This window comes from Triticum aestivum, chromosome 1B (assembly GCF_018294505.1).
Source record: "Triticum aestivum cultivar Chinese Spring chromosome 1B, IWGSC CS RefSeq v2.1, whole genome shotgun sequence".
NCBI lineage: Eukaryota > Viridiplantae > Streptophyta > Magnoliopsida > Poales > Poaceae > Triticum > Triticum aestivum.
The window spans coordinates 396,847,525-396,865,337 of NC_057795.1; the positions used below are offsets into that span (position 1 = coordinate 396,847,525).

Consider the following 17,813-nt stretch of genomic DNA (forward strand, 5'->3'; position numbering starts at 1 on the left):
ACGGCGCGAGGGGGCGGGGAAGACGTACGGCGATCGAGGCGGCGGCCGCGCGGTTGGCCTGGACGGGAGACGGCGGAGGAGGGCGGCGAGGAGGGAACACGGCGGGGATGTAGAAGACGGGGCGCGAGGAAGCGGAGACGAGGCGGTGGCCGCGGCTGGTTTAGAGAGTGGGGGGTCGAGGATGCGGGAGCGCTTGCTTTGGTCGAGGGTTTTACCAGCCCCGCTTCGGTGCGGTGTGTGCTCCTCCATGCCTTGGGGCAAGCCGGAGCGCTCCTACGCTGTTCTACGCCTGTGGTGGTGTGGGTTTAGGCGTGTGGCCGCCATGTGGGGCTGCAGCATTTACTCACTGACAGAGAGGACCCACGTGCCACCCTCTTCTTTCTTGTTTCAAAAGAAAGGGAAAAGTCTCCTAGCTAGTTTTCTTCCCATCCCATCTTATGTTGGTCAGGTTCATTAGGCTTGGCAAGCACAGGCAGATCTGCTTTGGCAAGATCACAACAAAGGCTCAAGTTCACATTCCACAACGAATCCTATCAGATTTTACTCTCAACGGTGTGCATGAGAGATTCACCTTGCTCATATGCATAGGCCCTAAGTTCTTCTCTCTTTTTTTTCTCGAATACAGCATGGAAAGGTGTATCATCTTTATATAGAAGAAGGGCCAAGCGGCCAGAACCATGCCAAAAGGCAGATACAACGCCAAAAGGCAAACAACTTCACGCTAATCCCTGAGATTAGAACCACACCTACTACAATCGAACAACAAGAGAACTCACCTTGCCTGATCTCTAGCCAAGAACACGAGGAGACGGGGCATAGAGCAACCAAGCCGCGTCACTACCGATGCACTACACAACCAAGAGTCCAAGACGCGATGACGACGACCATAGAACTGACTGGGTCAACGTACTGCCCCATCAAGTGTCTAGAGAAGTCGGCAAGTGGGTGGCAGGACTTAGTCGATCCAGAGGAAGAAGACGCGTCGGAAGCATTGGCGATGGCATACATTGTGCCCCGGAGGCCCATGACCTGAGTGGCAACCCCAACCAAAACCAAGTCGCCCCAAGCTCCAACTCCGAGGACTCCGTGAATAGCCAAGGCAGTGCCTTCATGAAGGACACGACGTCATCACATAGTCGCCACCTATTCCAACGAACCGGAACAAGGGTGGGTCGGGGGCGACGGCGGCTAGGGTTCGCCCGAGCCACCCCCCATGGGGCAATGCGAGAGTGTCGGGGTGACTGGTACCTATGGTAGGAAAATGCCCGTACAAGCCCGTGGTTTATCAATAAATGGTTTAACAAACTACAGGAGCAATAAAAGGGAGCTTAGATGCAATGCTAACTTGAGATTTGAGTTTGCCATACAAGCTTTGTAAGACCGTATTCACTTCAATTTTCCTCCAGAGAAGCAAGCATTCATGATGCTAGTTGAGATGTCGTGAAAGAATCAGATGATACCACTGAAACGCCAAAAATGTTAACCTGATTAATTTCATCTCTGGCATTAATGACCCTATAATGTTGCAACCCATAAGCCGGCTGCTCGTAGTGGGTAGTATCCTAAGTTAGTAGCATGCATATGATACTAGTGTGTGATACTACCTACATATACATATTATCTTCCTCCGTCTAGGTGTATAAGTCACCTTAGATTGTGCACCGCGATCAAGGCGTAGGGGAAAACGAGAGAACTTCATGTTTATTTGCTAATTAATAGCATTGCATGGAATGAACTAACCACTGTATGTCGTGTTTGATAGTCTCAAGTCATTGAAAGCATGTACGCCTCACATTTCTTATTGGTTGATATATCAAGAAACTAGACACGAGATAGGAGTTAATGCACCATGCCTAAGGCTGATCACAATGGGGAGGAACTTAGGAGTAACATCACACACTCCAATACAACTTTGCTTATGTGGCATATATTTAATGAAGAGAGAGGTGTTTGTGGTAATTAGCTAAGTTACCGGAACATCACACACTCCAAGAAACAATGAGTCTATAACCTAATAAATACATCGTTGCATGACACTACATAGATGTTCCTACCCACTATGGAGGTAGTAACATAGTCTAGGGAAGTGTGTAAGTTACTAGCTTATGTTCTTGCCCATTGTGACCAGCCTAAGTGTTTTGGGATTATTTGGTTTTGTAAGGTGACTTATACACCTAGACGAAGGGAGTAGTATCTTAGATGGCCTTATTTATTGTCATGCATGGGAGTAACATTCATTATGATATGAAGTTCTCTCTTTCTTCATTTAATTCTATGTCATCTCATCAAAATTGTCTACTGCATGCATAATACTAACTATGATAATAATACTCCCATTACAGGCAGCCTTAGCCAACAATCAATGCCTTTATTTGTGCTATGAGTCAATGGGTAGAAGTCCAAAATGCATAAATCCTTCTTTTGCATTTTTGGGGTTGTATTTTGCAAATCATTAGTAATACCTTTAACCGGCCCTGAATCGCCTAGCAACAACAATTTCGTTGATTTGGAGGACAAGTTCTGCAAACTTATGATAATAATTAATGACTTTACTACCCTCATCATTTTACTTTGGTCCACATATCACCAATGGTATCTGAAGCTGGAGCCTGGAAGAGCAAAGTCATCTCATGCTCATATTTTTATCTCAATATTACTGTACAAGTACGGCTGCTAATTGTGGCAGTTGGTCTTAACTAGACATGCTTGGGAAGAGCTAACAAACATAGACCAATTCAACTCCTGCTGCTGATAGAACTGGAATGTGCAGAGCGCAACATCATTTACATTCTCACTCCTTGCTGCCAGCCATCGCAAAAAGCTGGGGTGCGGCCTTCTCTCGGGTTTACCGCTCAGGTGTGCAGCGGCTTACAGGAGAGGAAAGTGGGAAAGTTAATGGACTAGAGAGACAAGTTAAATTGCATATCGAACATCCCACTCCCACTTATACTGTAAAACACTCGAATCATAAGTACTCCCTCCGTTCCTAAATAAATCTTTATAGAGATTTCACTATAAACCGCATACGGATGTATATAGATGCATTTTAAGTTTATATTCATTCATTTTGCTCCGTATGTAGTTCACCTAGTGAAATCTCTACAAAGACTTATACTCCCTCCGTCCAAAAATACTTGTCATCAAAATGAACAAAAAGGGATGTATCTAGAACTAAAATACATCTAGATACATCCCCTTTTATTTATTTTAATGACAAGTATTTCCGGACGGAGGGAGTATTTAGGAACGGAGGGAGTACAATGCATACAGACTTCCGATAAATGAAATTTTCTTTTTGTTACATAGGCAAAACATAATCTAACAAGCAAAGCATATACTCCCTCCGTTCCTAAATACAAGTCTTTTAAGAAATTCCACTATAGACTTACATACGGAGCAAAATGAGTGAACTTATACTCTAAAAGGCATCTATATACATTCGAATGTAGTCTTTATAGTGGAATCTCTAAAAAAGACTTAGATTTAGGAACGGAGGGAGTATAAATGTATGTCAAATATGAAAACAGAAGCAACTTATTCAAGTATAACAACTTTTTATAAATAGGACCATCTTAAACCAAATGGTTTCTCTCAATACCACTCTCTAGGATGCCTCCAGAATTGAAAGACTAGGATGCCTCCAGAATTGAAATATTAACATTAAAAGGTTTCGCCAAATATACACAGCCGTTTATATCCCACTCCAGCGCCCTCCCTAGTCTTCCACCATTTACACGATAGGTGTTGCACCAGGCGGGAGTGTTAAGAATTCCTTCAGGAACTCTGGATCATCCATGCCCTGAAGAAAAAATAATGCACATGCAAGGATTAACAATGAATCAAGTACCAACATCATGTTAGTAGAAACGTACTATACTGCACATGATATACAAATACCTTGAACATATATCTTATATTATCCTCCTCAGCTTTCTCCTGTAAAATAAGGGAAAAGGCTAAAAATTAATGACACAGCACCAAAAGAATTTAATGCTCACTAGGAAATAGAACACCATACATCCTCATCGTAGTCGATCCAGTCTCCACTACAACATCCAGATGGCAAATCCAAGTGACCACCAGTGTATGCAGCAGCATTGTTGGGGTGCTTCATACGAACACTTCCATTATTTACACAACCATAGCAGTGGCCTTTATAAGTTACAAAAGAGGGGGAATCATTTAACTGCCAAATAACCAACCAGGAACAAAAACAATAACAATAGATAGTTGAAGGTAAGAAAAAAACTGTGCATGAACCAGTTTAAGATATTGCAAATGTGAAGCTCAAGGATAATGGATGAGATGAAAGATAACATGATACAAGCAGAAAATGAAGAGGTAAATACATTAAAGATGGTATATACCACAACCAGAAACACATTTGCACGTATATCTTCCAGAACTGTGGCCAGAAAATGTATTTTAACAATATCAATTAAGATGGGAGTATATCATACCATTATCATTAGGTTTAACCATACAGAAACAGCTGACAACCAATTCTTCATCTTCTTCATTCACAAATTTGACTTTGACTTCGACAAAGAATAGATTGTTGGTGTCACATCCAAAAGCATCAGCTCTTTTAGTCTTCGTAGTGAAATTGAAATGATAGTACCCACGGCCCTCGGAGATATATTGGTACTTCATAACATCTTTCAGTTCATGTGCTAGATCCTAAAATAACATCATCGGTCAGATCAGTTCATGATAATCTGTAGTAGGACAGAGAGTGAGGTTGGGAGGGAGAGCAAGCTAACCCCAAAACGGTTGTGATCATCATTATACTTGTCCACTAAAGCTTGAACTAATAAACGCATTTCACTATGGCTTTCTTCAATAATTTGTGATCTTGGGCCGTTCCTCCTACTGCCATCAGGCCAGTACATAGCCTCTCGTATAGCAATGTCCATTAGAGAAACCCCATCTTGCTCCTTGAACCTAATTCAGATCAGAGCATTTATACAGTTAGTAGATTGTACTTTCTCACAAGGGGGGATAATACAAAGTGATAAACTGATAATAAAGGACTTTGCTAATGAATCAGCCCAACGCATGGTTAGGGTGAATCAGTTTCATGGATAGGGGCCAAACAGCTACCAAGTTGCTTCTAACACTGCTCAAGGTAGCAATCAAAAGCAAAATTGATGTGCTTACAGTTATAAGTTCCCAAAATGCATATAACTCTTAAAAATAGGTATCCATCTTTCATTAAGATTCACAACTCAGTGTGCTCTTATCGTACTGTTTGAACGGTTAACAGAACTTGTTTGGTCTCGCTACAACAATATTTGGTACATGGGGCAGCAGAGTTACCATCTACATTTACTTTGTTAATTTTGAGACAGGCTTATGATTTATGTTCTATTAATTTTAACAACTCTCTTACATATAGAAGTTACTTAAGTGGTTTCAGAACAGGAATTAGAAAACACAAGCCAGTACCCTTTTCAAACTTGTCAGTTTTCTAGTCTAGCTTAGGGACATGCAGTCTTTTCCTGATCAGTGTTGTACAAATTGTGATTAGGTTTTGTTGCCTATACACCATAAAAGCATGTACTGTGTAACCATGTTGGGATATGATAATAAGCTGCAAGTGTGCACACAACACATTTGAAAGTAAATAATGAAAAATCCAGAACAAAGTTGGGAGCTGAGAAACTTTACATTGTTGGATGCCGGCGGTCCTCAAGATAGCGATCAATAGCATTGTAAACTTCTTGCAATTTCCTAAATGGCCCACCCACATGAGGATATGTATGGAAAGACCCCCTGCGATCAATTCTGATATAGAAGGTCATCGGCCAATCAGTAGGTGTCCGGGCCAGAATTGGCGACCCAAGAGTCGAGGATTCCATAAATGTTGTAGTGCTCAGCAACTTATTTAAGTGCGAGACAGACGGTTCTCGTCGCAACTGTGCAGGTCCATGTTCCTGACACCTGAATTAAGTGGAACAATCGAACAGGGTCAATAAGTAGAACCAAGATCAATTATCTTATTTAAGTTTGTTTTGCTTTCTGAAAAGAAAAAGGTTGATGGATGCCCCTATAGATTTCCACCAGCAAGCAACTTGCAATCTACCATACAGAAATTCAAGTGAAATTCATAGGGATGCAGCTAAACGAGAACCATCCCTCACTACCGCAACCCACAAGCAATCGACAAACAACAATTCAATCCGCGCCTTTTCTGTCAGACAGTCGGCTAGATCAGAAGTAGAAAACGAGTGACGAAGCGAGTAGACATACGGTGCAGAGCCAAGCCGACGGCGGGAGCGTCCTTCGGAGCGGCCAGGGCGGGAGAGACCATGGCCGGCGCTGCCGCAGGCGTGGCCGGCGCGGCCAGACGCAGAGACTCCCCATAAAGGCCTGTCCATGGCACGGGTCTGTGGTGCGCCGTCCCGGGCAAAGTGATCCTGACGCTGCTCCGCAGGTAGGCTGGGCCGGCCGTGGCGTCCGCGTCCGCGTCCGCGACTTCCAGGGGGCGGCATGGGAGACGACGGGGACGAGGATTAGGGTTTCGTTGGAAGGCGAGAGAGGAGGCAAAAACAGAAGTGCAAGGGAAACGTCCCGCGTTCGAGCGATGGAACCCTCGTTTAGTTGGCGGGGGGTGTCACGTTTGCTTAATTACTTGTCTCCCGCGGCCCCGCCATCTTTTTTCTTCTTCTAAATAAACTCCTCCGACGGCGCGTACGGCAAGGTTTACAGGAAGAGCCATTGGACAGATTATATACGGATACAAGTTCAAGAAAAAAAGATTATATACAGATACGGAGTCCTCTAAAAATACGGAACGGCTGGAGCACCTTTTTTAACCCAACTCCCTCTAAACCAAAAATATTCCCAAATGATAAGTGTCACATGTGTGACACGAAGCAACCTGGTCCGAATGTTGCGAGCACCATTCATTTTTTTTGCACGAATCTTACAGTGCAGTCCTCCTGGCTTGAGCACCACGTCAACGCACAGCGACGTGCGGTGGAACCGCCGCTCGCCACTATCGTCATGATCACCGGTTCTATTGCCAGTAGCCGTTTTCTCCCCCACCCGCATTCACTCGCGTTCCCGACCCGCATTCCACTCCGGTTCTCCTCCCTCTTCGTGGCAGGCGGTTCAACGGCAAGGCGATTCCGTGGCGACTCCACGGCGAAACCATGGTGGAGGTATCGCGGAGGCCTGTCCTCGTCGCCGGGAGTCCATGCAGCCGCTCCATTGCGTCGACCTTGTAGCCGCGCAAAGGTAACCGCGCGAATCCCTCGTTGCTCCCCCATGCTCCTCTGTGATTCCGTGGTGATTCCTTGGCGAATCCGTGGCCGAAGGGTATGGGAGGTCGTTTGCTGCCGCGGGGGCGTCCTGCTACTTGTGATAGGCATTGGGATTTCTCCGAAGAGGAATGGTGATGTAGTATAGTAGTAGATAGTATTTTCCTACTATTTTGTTATGTTTTGGATTGTTATTTCACTTTGTGACGCAATTCTAATGTCTTTTCTTGCTTAATTTGCAAGTTTTACGTGAAGAGGTAGATTGCTGGCAGCTCGAATTCTAGAGCGGAAAAGGCTACAGCAAATATAGCTATTCTGCACAACTCCAAATGACCTAAAAAAATACGGAGAATTGTTTGGAATATATAAAAATATTGGCGGAAGAAATACCAGGAGGGGGGCCACCAGAAAGTCACGAGCTCAAGGGGCGCGCCCTACCCCCATGGGCGAGCTATGTGAGCTCGTGGCTCCACTAGCGGGCCTCTAGGGACTTTCAGGACTTTCTCCTATATGATGCTATTTGCACTCAAAAAATCAGAAGAAGGCTTTCGGGATGAAGCGCCGCCGTCTCGAGGCGGAACCTGGGCAGGAGCACTTTTGCTCTCCGACAGAGCGATTCCGCCAGGGAAACTTGCCTCCAGGAGGGGAAAGTCGAAGCCATCGACATCACCAATGACCCTCTCATCTTGGAAGGACCAATCTTCATCAACATCTTCACCAGCACCATACCATCTCAAACCCTAGTTCATCTCTTGTATTCAATCTTTGTCCCAAAACCTCATATTTGTACTTGTGAGTTGCTAGTAGTGTTGATTACTCCTTGTAGTTGCTGCTAGCTGGTTTATTTGGTGGAAGATTATATGTTTAGATCCTTAATGATATTTAGTACCCCTCTGATCTTGAACATGAATATGATTTGTGAGTATTTATTTTTGTTCTTGAGAACATGGGAGAATCTTGATATAAGTAATCATGTGAATTTGGCATTCGTTCGATACTTTAATGATATGTATGTTGTTGCTTCTTTTAGTAGTGTCATGTGAACGTTGACTACATGACACTTCACCATACTTGGGCCTAAAAGAAGGCATTGTGGAGTAATAAGTAGATTATGGTTTGGTAGAGTGACATAAGCTTAAACCCTAGTTTTTGCATTATTCGTAAGGGCTGATTTGGATCCATATGTTTCATGTTATGGTTAAATTTATCTTAATTCTTCTTTCGTAGTTGCGGATACTTGCGAGAGGGGGTAATTATAAGAGGGTTTCTTGTTCAAGTAAGAACAACGCCCTAGCTCCCGTCCACCCACATATCAAATTATCATAGCGAATCTGAATCAACTAAACATGAAGAAAGTGACTAGATGATAATTCCCATGTGTCCTCGAGAACGCTTTGCTTTATATAAGAGAACATTCCAGCTTGTCCTTTGCTATAAAAAGGACTGGGCCACCTTGTTTCACCTTGTTACCTTTGTTACCTGCTACTTGTTACGAATTATCTTGCTACAAAACTATGTATCACTGCTACTTTTAGTGCTTGTAAAAAATACCTTGCTGAAAACCACTTGTCATTTCCCTCTGCTCCTTGTTGGGTTCGACACTTTTACTTACGGAAAGGAATACGATTGATCCCCTATACTTGTGGATCATCAAGACTCTTTTCGGGCGCCGTTGCTGGGGAGTGAAGCGTCTTTGGTAAGGAAACAATTTTATTATGTGCTGAAATTTACTGCTACTCGTCACTATGGAAAATAATCCTTTGAGGGGTTTGTTCAGGGTATCTTCACCTCGATCGGAAGCAATAAGAGTTTTTCCTCAACTTACTGAACCTACTGAAAACATTTATTATGAAATTCCTTTTGGTATGTTAGAAAAACTGCTAGGTAATCCTTATGCAAGAGATGGAATAATACATCCTGATATGCCCTTAACCTATATATGTGAAATTTGTGGATTGTTTAATCTTGCAGGTTTATCCGAGGATGGTGTTAAGAAGAAAGTATTTCCTTTATCTCAGGGGGGAGGTATTGACATGGTATAGGCTATTGGATGATACTAGAACATGGGAATGGAATCAGCTAAAGCTGGAATTTCATCAGAAGTTTTATCATATGCATTTGGTTCATCGTGATCGGAATTATATATATAGTCTTTGGCCTCGTGAAGGAGAAAGTATCGCTCAAGTTTGGGGGGGGGGGCTTAAATATATGATGCACACATGCCCCGATCATGAGCTCAAAAGAGAAATAATTATACATAATTTTTATGCTCGGCTTTCTCATAATGTTCAATCCAAGCTCGATACTTCTTCTACTGGTTCCTTTATGAAGAGAACTATTGAATTCAAATGGATCTTCTGGAAAGAATTAAACATAACTCTGAAGATTGGGAATTTGACAAAGGTGAAGAGTCGGGTATTAATCTTGAGTTTGATTGTGTTAAATATTTTATGGAAACTGATGCTTTTTATAAGTTTAGTACTAAATATGGACTTGACTCTGAGATATTGGCACCTCACACTCTGCATATATGCTGGTTCCATCCGAACATTTGTGCAGTTCCCTAAAATGTAGCTAAATAACCCTGTTTGCACAGATAATGAAAAAGTGTGATTACATTATAGTGGCACTAGTTGATGAAACATACAGTAATAAATAGAAGAAACTTCATTTTCTTAATGGGAAAAGATTGCGATACAATACCTTTATTAAAAAAAGACAATAGTATGGCGGTATGCCATGTTGCGAGGGGGAGATGGGTACTGCGACGCCTCATACAGTAGGCTTGATACTGTAAATCGACCCAATTCTCCCGGATACACCTTCTACAAGTGATGAACATCACTGTACAGCGATAGTACAAGGAGGGGCCTTGAGCCACTCCAATCTCTATTTTTGTGCAGTTCAACTAAAATTAAGCATCCATGTACTACAAAGAGAAGCACTTTCATTATCTACATTGGAAATGAAATTATAAAGAGGACAGTAGCTCTATTTTAACTATATTATTACTTCATTTTATCAGTGGCACTAGGGTCAAGCAGGTGGCAAGTGAGGTGTACCGTGCATCGCAAGAATGGAGGTCGGGGGTGCTTAGACTGGGATGTTGAAGCTGGCTCTTTCAGTACCTATCTCCCCCCCTGATGTTTCTGTGGTAGCTTTCGGGTTGTTATCCAAACTTGGTCAGGCTGGGGCTGCGTCCCCCTACCTACCTAGCTTATGTGGCCAACTTGTCTCCTGCTAGGGTATGTGGGTTGGTCTCATTTTTGTTCGGTATAGCCACCTTTACTGTGTGAGGGCAACAAATCTAGTGTTCGACATACTCTGTAGACTTGTTTCCCAGTCCCCACTTTCTTTCCTTTTTCAACCAACGGATCAGTTCTATATCAAGTGTGTACTGTGTTTTCCTTTATTTACCTCTTAGACCAAGAGACCAGTTGGTACTTTTTGAAGGAAATATGCCCTAGAGACAATAATAAAGTTATTATTTATTTCCTCATTTCATGATAAATGTTTATTATTCATGCTAGAATTGTATTAACCGGAAACTTAGTACATGTGTGAATACATAGACAAAACATAGTGTCCCTATTATGCCTCTACTTGACTAGCTCGTTAATCAAAGATGGTTATGTTTCCTAAGCATAGACATGTATTGTCATTTGATGAATGGGATCACATCATTAGGAGAATGATGTGATGGACATGACCCATATGTTAGCTTAGCATTATGATTGTTACAGTTTCATTGCTATTGCTTTTTTCATGACTTATACATGTTCCTCAGACTATGAGATTATGTGATGTCTACTATGCAACCTTCTTCTTGTAGACGTTGTTGGGCTTCCAAGTGCAGAGGTTTGTAGGACAGTAGCAAATTTCCCTCAAGTGGATGACCTAAGGTTTATATATCCGTGGGAGGTGTAGGATGAAGATGGTCTCTCTCAAGCAACCCTGCAACCAAATAACAAAGAGTCTCTTGTGTCCCCAACACACCCAATACAATGCTAAATTGTATAGGTGCACTAGTTCGGCGAAGAGATGGTGATACAAGTGCAATATGGATGGTTGATATAGGTTTTTGTAATCTGAAAATATAAAAACAGCAAGGTAACAAGTGGTAAAAGTGAGCGTAAACGGTATTGCAATGCTAGGAAACAAAGCCTAGGGTTCATACTTTCACTAGTGCAAGTTCTCTCAACAATAATAACATAACTGGATCATATAACTATCCCTCAACATGCAACAAAGAGTCACTCCAAAGTCACTAATAGCGGAGAACAAACGAAGAGATTATTGTAGGGTATGAAACCACCTCAAAGTTATCCTTTCTGATCGATCTATTCAAGAGTATGTAGTAAAATAACACGAAGCTATTCTTTCCGTTCAATCTATCATAGAGTTCGTACTAGAATAACACCTTAAGATACAAATCAACCAAAACCCTAATGTCACCTAGATACTCCAATGTCACCTCAAGTACCCGTGGGTATGATTATACGATATGCATCACACAATCTTAGATTCATCTATTCAACCAACACAAAGAACTTCAAAGAGTGCCACAAAGTTTCTACCGGAGAGTCAAGATGAAAACGTGTGCTAACCCCTATGCATAAGTTCACAAGGTCACTGAACCCGCAAGTTGATCACCAAAACGTACATCAAGTAGATCACATGAATATCCCATTGTCACCACAGATAAGCACATGCAAGACATACATCAAGTGTTCTCAAATCCTTAAAGACTCAATCGGATAAGATAACTTCAAAGGGAAAACTCAATCCATTACAAGAGAGTAGAAGGGGAGAAACATCATAAAATCCAACTATAATAGCAAAGCTCGCGATACATCAAGATCGTGCCAAATCAAGAACACGAGAGAGAGAAATCAAACACATAGCTATTGGTACATACCCTCAGCCCCGAGGGTGAACTACTCCCTCCTCATCATGGAGAGCGCCGTGATTATGAAGATGGCCACCGGTGAGGGATCCCCCCTCCGGCAGGGTGCCGGAACAGGGTCCCGATTGGTTTTCGGTGGCTACAGAGGCTTGCGGTGGTGGAACTCCCGATATATGGTGCTCCTGGATGTTTTTGGGGTATATGAGTATATATAGGCGAAAGAAGTCGGTGAGGGGAGCCACGAGGGGCCCACGAGGGTGGGGGGCGTGCCTGCCCCTGGGCGCGCCCTCCTACCTCGTTGCCGCCTTGTTGCTTCCTTGACGTCCACTCCAAGTCTCCTGGATTGCGTTTGTTCCAAAAACGATTCTCCCGAAGGTTTCATTCCGTTTGATATTCCTTTTCTGTGAAACACTGAAATAGGCAAAAAAAACAACAATTTGCACTGGGCCTCCGGTTAATAGGTTAGTCCCAAAAATAATATAAAAGTGCATAATAAAGCCCATTAAACATCCAAAATAGATAATATAATAGCATGGAACAATCAAAAATGATAGATACGTTGGAGACGTATCAAGCATCCCCAAGCTTAATTCCTGCTCGTCCTCGAGTAGGTAAATGATAAAAACAGAATTTTTGATGTGGAATGCTACCTAACATAATTTTCAATGTAATTCTCTTTATTGTGGCATGAATGTTCAGATCCAAAAGATTCAAGATAAAAGTTTAATATTGACATAAAAATAGTAATACTTCAAGCATGCTAACCAAGCAGTTTATGTCTTATCAAAATAACATAGCCAAAGAAAGCTTATCCTACAAAATCATATAGTTTGGCCATGCTTCATTTTTGTCACAGAAAATGCTCCCATCATGCACAACCCCGGTTTCAGCCAAACAATTGGTTCATACTTTTTTACGTGTTTCAGCCTTTTCAACCCTCACGCAATACATGAGCGTAAGCCATGGACATAGCACTATGGGTGGAGTAGAGTATGATGATAAGGAGTATGTGAGAAAACAAAAAGGAGAAAGTCTCACATTGACGCGGCTAATCAACGGGCCATGGAGATGCCCATCAATTGATGTCAATACGAGGAGTAGGGATTGCCATGCAACGGATGCACTAGAGCTATAAATGTATGAAATCTCATCAAAAAGAAACTAAGTGGGTATGCATCCAACTTGCCTGCTCACGAAGACCTAGGGCATTTTGAGGAAGCCCATCATTGGAATATACAAGCCAAGTTCTATAATGCAAAATTCCCACTAGTATATGAAAGTGACAAAATAAGAAACTCTCTATCATGAAGATCATGGTACTATTTTTAAGCACAAGTGTGGTAAGAGGATAGTAATATTGTCCCTTCTCTCTTTTTCTCTCATTTTTTGGTGGGCTTCTTTGGCCTATTTTTTTTTATTTGGGCTTCTTTGGCCTCTTTTATTTTTCATAAAGTCCGGAGACTCATCCCGACTTGTGGGGGAATCATAGTCTCCATCATACTTTCCTCACATGGGACAATGTTCTAATAATGGAAATCATCACACTTCTATTTATTTACAACTCAAGAATTACAACTCAATACTTAGGACAAAATATGACTCTATGTGAATGCCTCCGACGGTGTACCGGGATATGCAATGAATCAAGAGGGACATGTATGAAAGAATTATAAAGGTGGCTTTGCCACAAATACGATGTGAACTACATGATCATGTGAAGCAATATGACAATGATGGAGCGTGTTATAATAAACGGAACGGTGGAAAGTTGCATGGCAATATATCTCGAAATGGCTATGGAAATGCCATAATAGGTAGGTATGGTGGCTGTTTTGAGTAAGGTATAAGGAGGTTTATGTGTGATAGAGCGTATCGTATCACGGGGTTTGGATGCACCGGCGAAGTTTGCACCAACTCTCAAGGTGAGAAAGGGCAATGGACGGTACCGTAGAGGCTAGCAAATTGCGGAAGGGTAAGAGTGCGTATAATCCATGGACTCACATTAGTCATAAAGAACTCATATACTTATTGCAAAAGTTTATTAGCCCTTGAAGCAAAGTACTACTACGCATGCTCCTAGGGGAAGGGTTGGTAGGAGTTAACCATCGCACGATCCCGACCTCCACTCATAAGGAAGGCAATCAAAGAACACCCCATGCTTCAAATTTGTCACACAACGTTCACCATACGTGCATGCTACGGGACTTGCCAACTTTAACACAAGTATTTCTCAATTTCATAATTACCCAACTAGCATGACTCTAACATTACCACCTTTATATCTCAAAATAATTATCTAGTATCAAATTTATCATATTTTTTAATGCACTCCATATGAAAGTTTTTATTTTACCCAACTTGGACGCCCATCATATTAGGACTAATTTTAAAACCAAAGCAAATTACCATGCTGTTCTAAAAGACTCTCAAAATAATATAAGTGAAGCATGAGAGATCAATAATTTCTACAAAATAAAACCACGACCGTGCTCTAAAAAGGTGTAAGTGATGCACTAGAGCAAAATTATCTAGCTCAAAAGATATAAGTGAAGCACATAGAGCATTCTAATAAATTCCGATTCATGTGTGTCTCTCCCAAAAGATGTGTACAGAAAGGATGATTGTGATAAACTAAAAAGCAAAGACTCAAATCATACAATACGCTCCAAGCAAAACACATATCATGTGGTGAATAAAAAATATAGCTCCAAGTAAAGTTACCGATGAACGAAGACGAAAGAGGGGATGCCATCCGGGGCATCCCCAAGCTTAGGCTCTTGGTTTTCCTTGAATATTACCTTGGGGTGCCTTGGGCATCCCCAAGCTTAGGTTCTTGCCACTCCTTATTCCATAGTCCATCGAGTCTTTACTCAAAACTTGAAAACTTCACAACACAAAACTTAACAGAAAACTCGTAAGCTCCGTTAGTATAAGAAAATAAATCACCACTTAGGTATTGTTGTGAACTCATTCTAAATTAATATTGGTGTAATATCTACTGTATTACAACTTCTCTATGGTTCATACCCTCCGATACTACTCATAGATTCATCAAAATAAGCATACAACACATAGAAAACAGAATCTGTCAAAAACAGAACAGTCTGTAGTAATCTGTATCATTCGAATACTTCTGTAACTCCAACAATTCTTAAATAAATTGGTGGACCTGAGGAATTTGTCTATTAATCATCTTCAAAAACAATTGACCTAAAATCACTCTCCAGTAAAAAATGGCAGCTAATCTTGTGAGCGCAAAAGTTTCTGTTTTTTACAGCAAGATCGGATAGACTTCACCCAAGTCTTCCCAAAGGTTCTACTTGGCACAAACACTAATTAAAACATAAAACCACATATAAACAGAGGCTAGATGAATTATTTATTACTAAACAGTAGAAAAAAGCAAAGAACAAAAATAAAATTGGGTTGCCTCCCAATAAGTGCTAACGTTTAACGCCTCTAACTAGGCATGGTGGTTTCAATGATGCTCACATAAAAGATAAAAATTGAAACATAAAGAGAGCATCATGAAGAATATGACTAGCACATTTAAGTCTAACCCAATTCCTATGCATAGGGATTTTGTGAGCAAACAATTTATGGGAACAATAATCAACTAGCATAGGAAGGCTAAACAAGCATAACTTCAAAACTTTAAGCACATAGAGAGGAAACTTGATATTATTGCAGTTCCTACAAGCATATATTCCTCCCTCATAATAATTTTCAGTAGCATCATGAATGAATTCAACAATATAACCATCACATAAAGCATTCTTTTCATTATCTACAAGCATATAAAATTTACTACTCTCCACATAAGCAAATTTCTTCTCATGAATAGTAGTGGGAGCAAACTCAACAAAATAATTATCATGTGAGGCATAATCCAATTGAAAACTAAAATCATGATGACAAGTTTCATGGTTATCATTATTCTTAATAGCATACAAGTCATCACAATAATCATCATACATAGCAACTTTGTTCTCATAATCAATTGGAACCTCTTCCGAAATAGTGGATTCATCACTAAATAAAGTCATGACCTCTCCAAATCCAATTTCATAATTATCACAATAATATTCAACATCCTCCAAAATAGTGGGATCATTACTTCCTAAAGTTGACACTCTTCCAAACCCACTTTCATCAATATAATCATCATAAAATAGGATGCATGCTTTCCTCATAATAAATATTCTCATCAAAACTTGGGGGACTAAACATATTATCTTCATCAAACATAGCATCCCCAAGCTTGTGGCTTTGCATATCATTAGCGTCATGGGTATTCAAAGAATTCATACTGACAACATTTCAATCATGCTCATCATTCACATATTTTATGCCAAGCATTCTATGTAATTCTTCTTCTAGTACCTGAGCACAATTTTCCTTCCCATCATTTTCACGAAAGACATTAAAAAGATGAAGCATATGAGGCAACCTTAAGTCCATTTTTTGTAGTTTTATTTTATAAACTAAACTAGTGATAAAACAAGAAACTAAAAGATTCGATTGCAAGATCTAAAGATATACCTTCAAGCACTCACCTCCCCGGCAACGACGCCAAAAAAGAGCTTGATGTCTACTGCGCAACCTTCTTCTTGTAGACGTTGTTGGGCCTCCAAGTGCAAAAGTTTGTAGGACAGTAGCAAATTTCCCTCAAGTGGATGACCTAAGGTTTATCAATCCATGGGAGGCGTAGGATGAAGATGGTCTCTCTCAAGCAACCCTGCAACCAAATAAAAAGGAGTCTCTTGTGTCCCCAACACACCCAATACAATGGTAAATTGTATAGGTGCACTAGTTCGGCGAAGAGATGGTGATACAAGTGCAATATGGATGGTAGATATAGGTTTTTGTAATCTGAAAATATAAAAACAGCAAGGTAACAAGTGGTAAAAGTGAGCGTAAACGGTATTGCAATGCTAGGAAACAAGGCCTAGGGTTCATACTTTCACTAGTGCAAGTTCTCTCAACAATAATAACATAACTGGATCATATAACTATCCCTCAACATGCAACAAAGAGTCACTCCAAAGTCACTAATAGCGGAGAACAAACGAAGAGATTATTGTAGGGTACGAAACCACCTCAAAGTTATCCTTTCTGATCGATCTATTCAAGAGTCCGTAGTAAAATAACACAAAGCTATTCTTTCCATTCAATCTATCATAAAGTTCGTACTAGAATAACACCTAAAGATACAAATCAACCAAAACCCTAATGTCACCTAGATACTCCAATGTCACCTCAAGTACCCGTGGGTATGATTATACGATATGCATCACACAATCTCAGATTCATCTATTCAACCAACACAAAGAACTTCAAAAATTGCTCCAAAGTTTCCATCGGAGAGTCAAGACGAAAACGTGTGCCAACCCCTATGCATAAGTTCACAAGGTGACTGAACCCGCAAGTTGATCACCAAAACGTACATCCAGTAGATCACGTGAAATATCCTATTGTAACCACAGATAAGCACATGGAAGACATACATCAAGTGTTCTCAAATCCTTAAAGACTCAATCCGATAAGATAACGTCAAAGGGAAAACTCAATCCATTACAAGAGAGTGGAGGGGGAGAAACATCATAAAATCCAACTATAATAGCAAAGCTCGTGATACATCA

General features: G+C 41.1%; 1 protein-coding gene across 1 annotated transcript; it reads right to left on the minus strand.

Moving 5' to 3' along the window:
• Nucleotides 1–3,516: 3,516 nt before the first annotated feature.
• Nucleotides 3,517–6,678, minus strand: LOC123091688 (uncharacterized). Its single transcript, XM_044513287.1, has 7 exons — nt 6,253–6,678; nt 5,671–5,943; nt 4,764–4,944; nt 4,461–4,680; nt 4,019–4,152; nt 3,898–3,936; nt 3,517–3,799 (listed from the first exon to the last, which is right to left on the minus strand). The coding sequence occupies exons 1-7, from the start codon at nt 6,492–6,494 to the stop codon at nt 3,731–3,733; spliced, it is 1,158 nt and encodes a 385-aa protein (XP_044369222.1). The 5' UTR covers nt 6,495–6,678; the 3' UTR covers nt 3,517–3,730.
• Nucleotides 6,679–17,813: the final 11,135 nt, after the last annotated feature.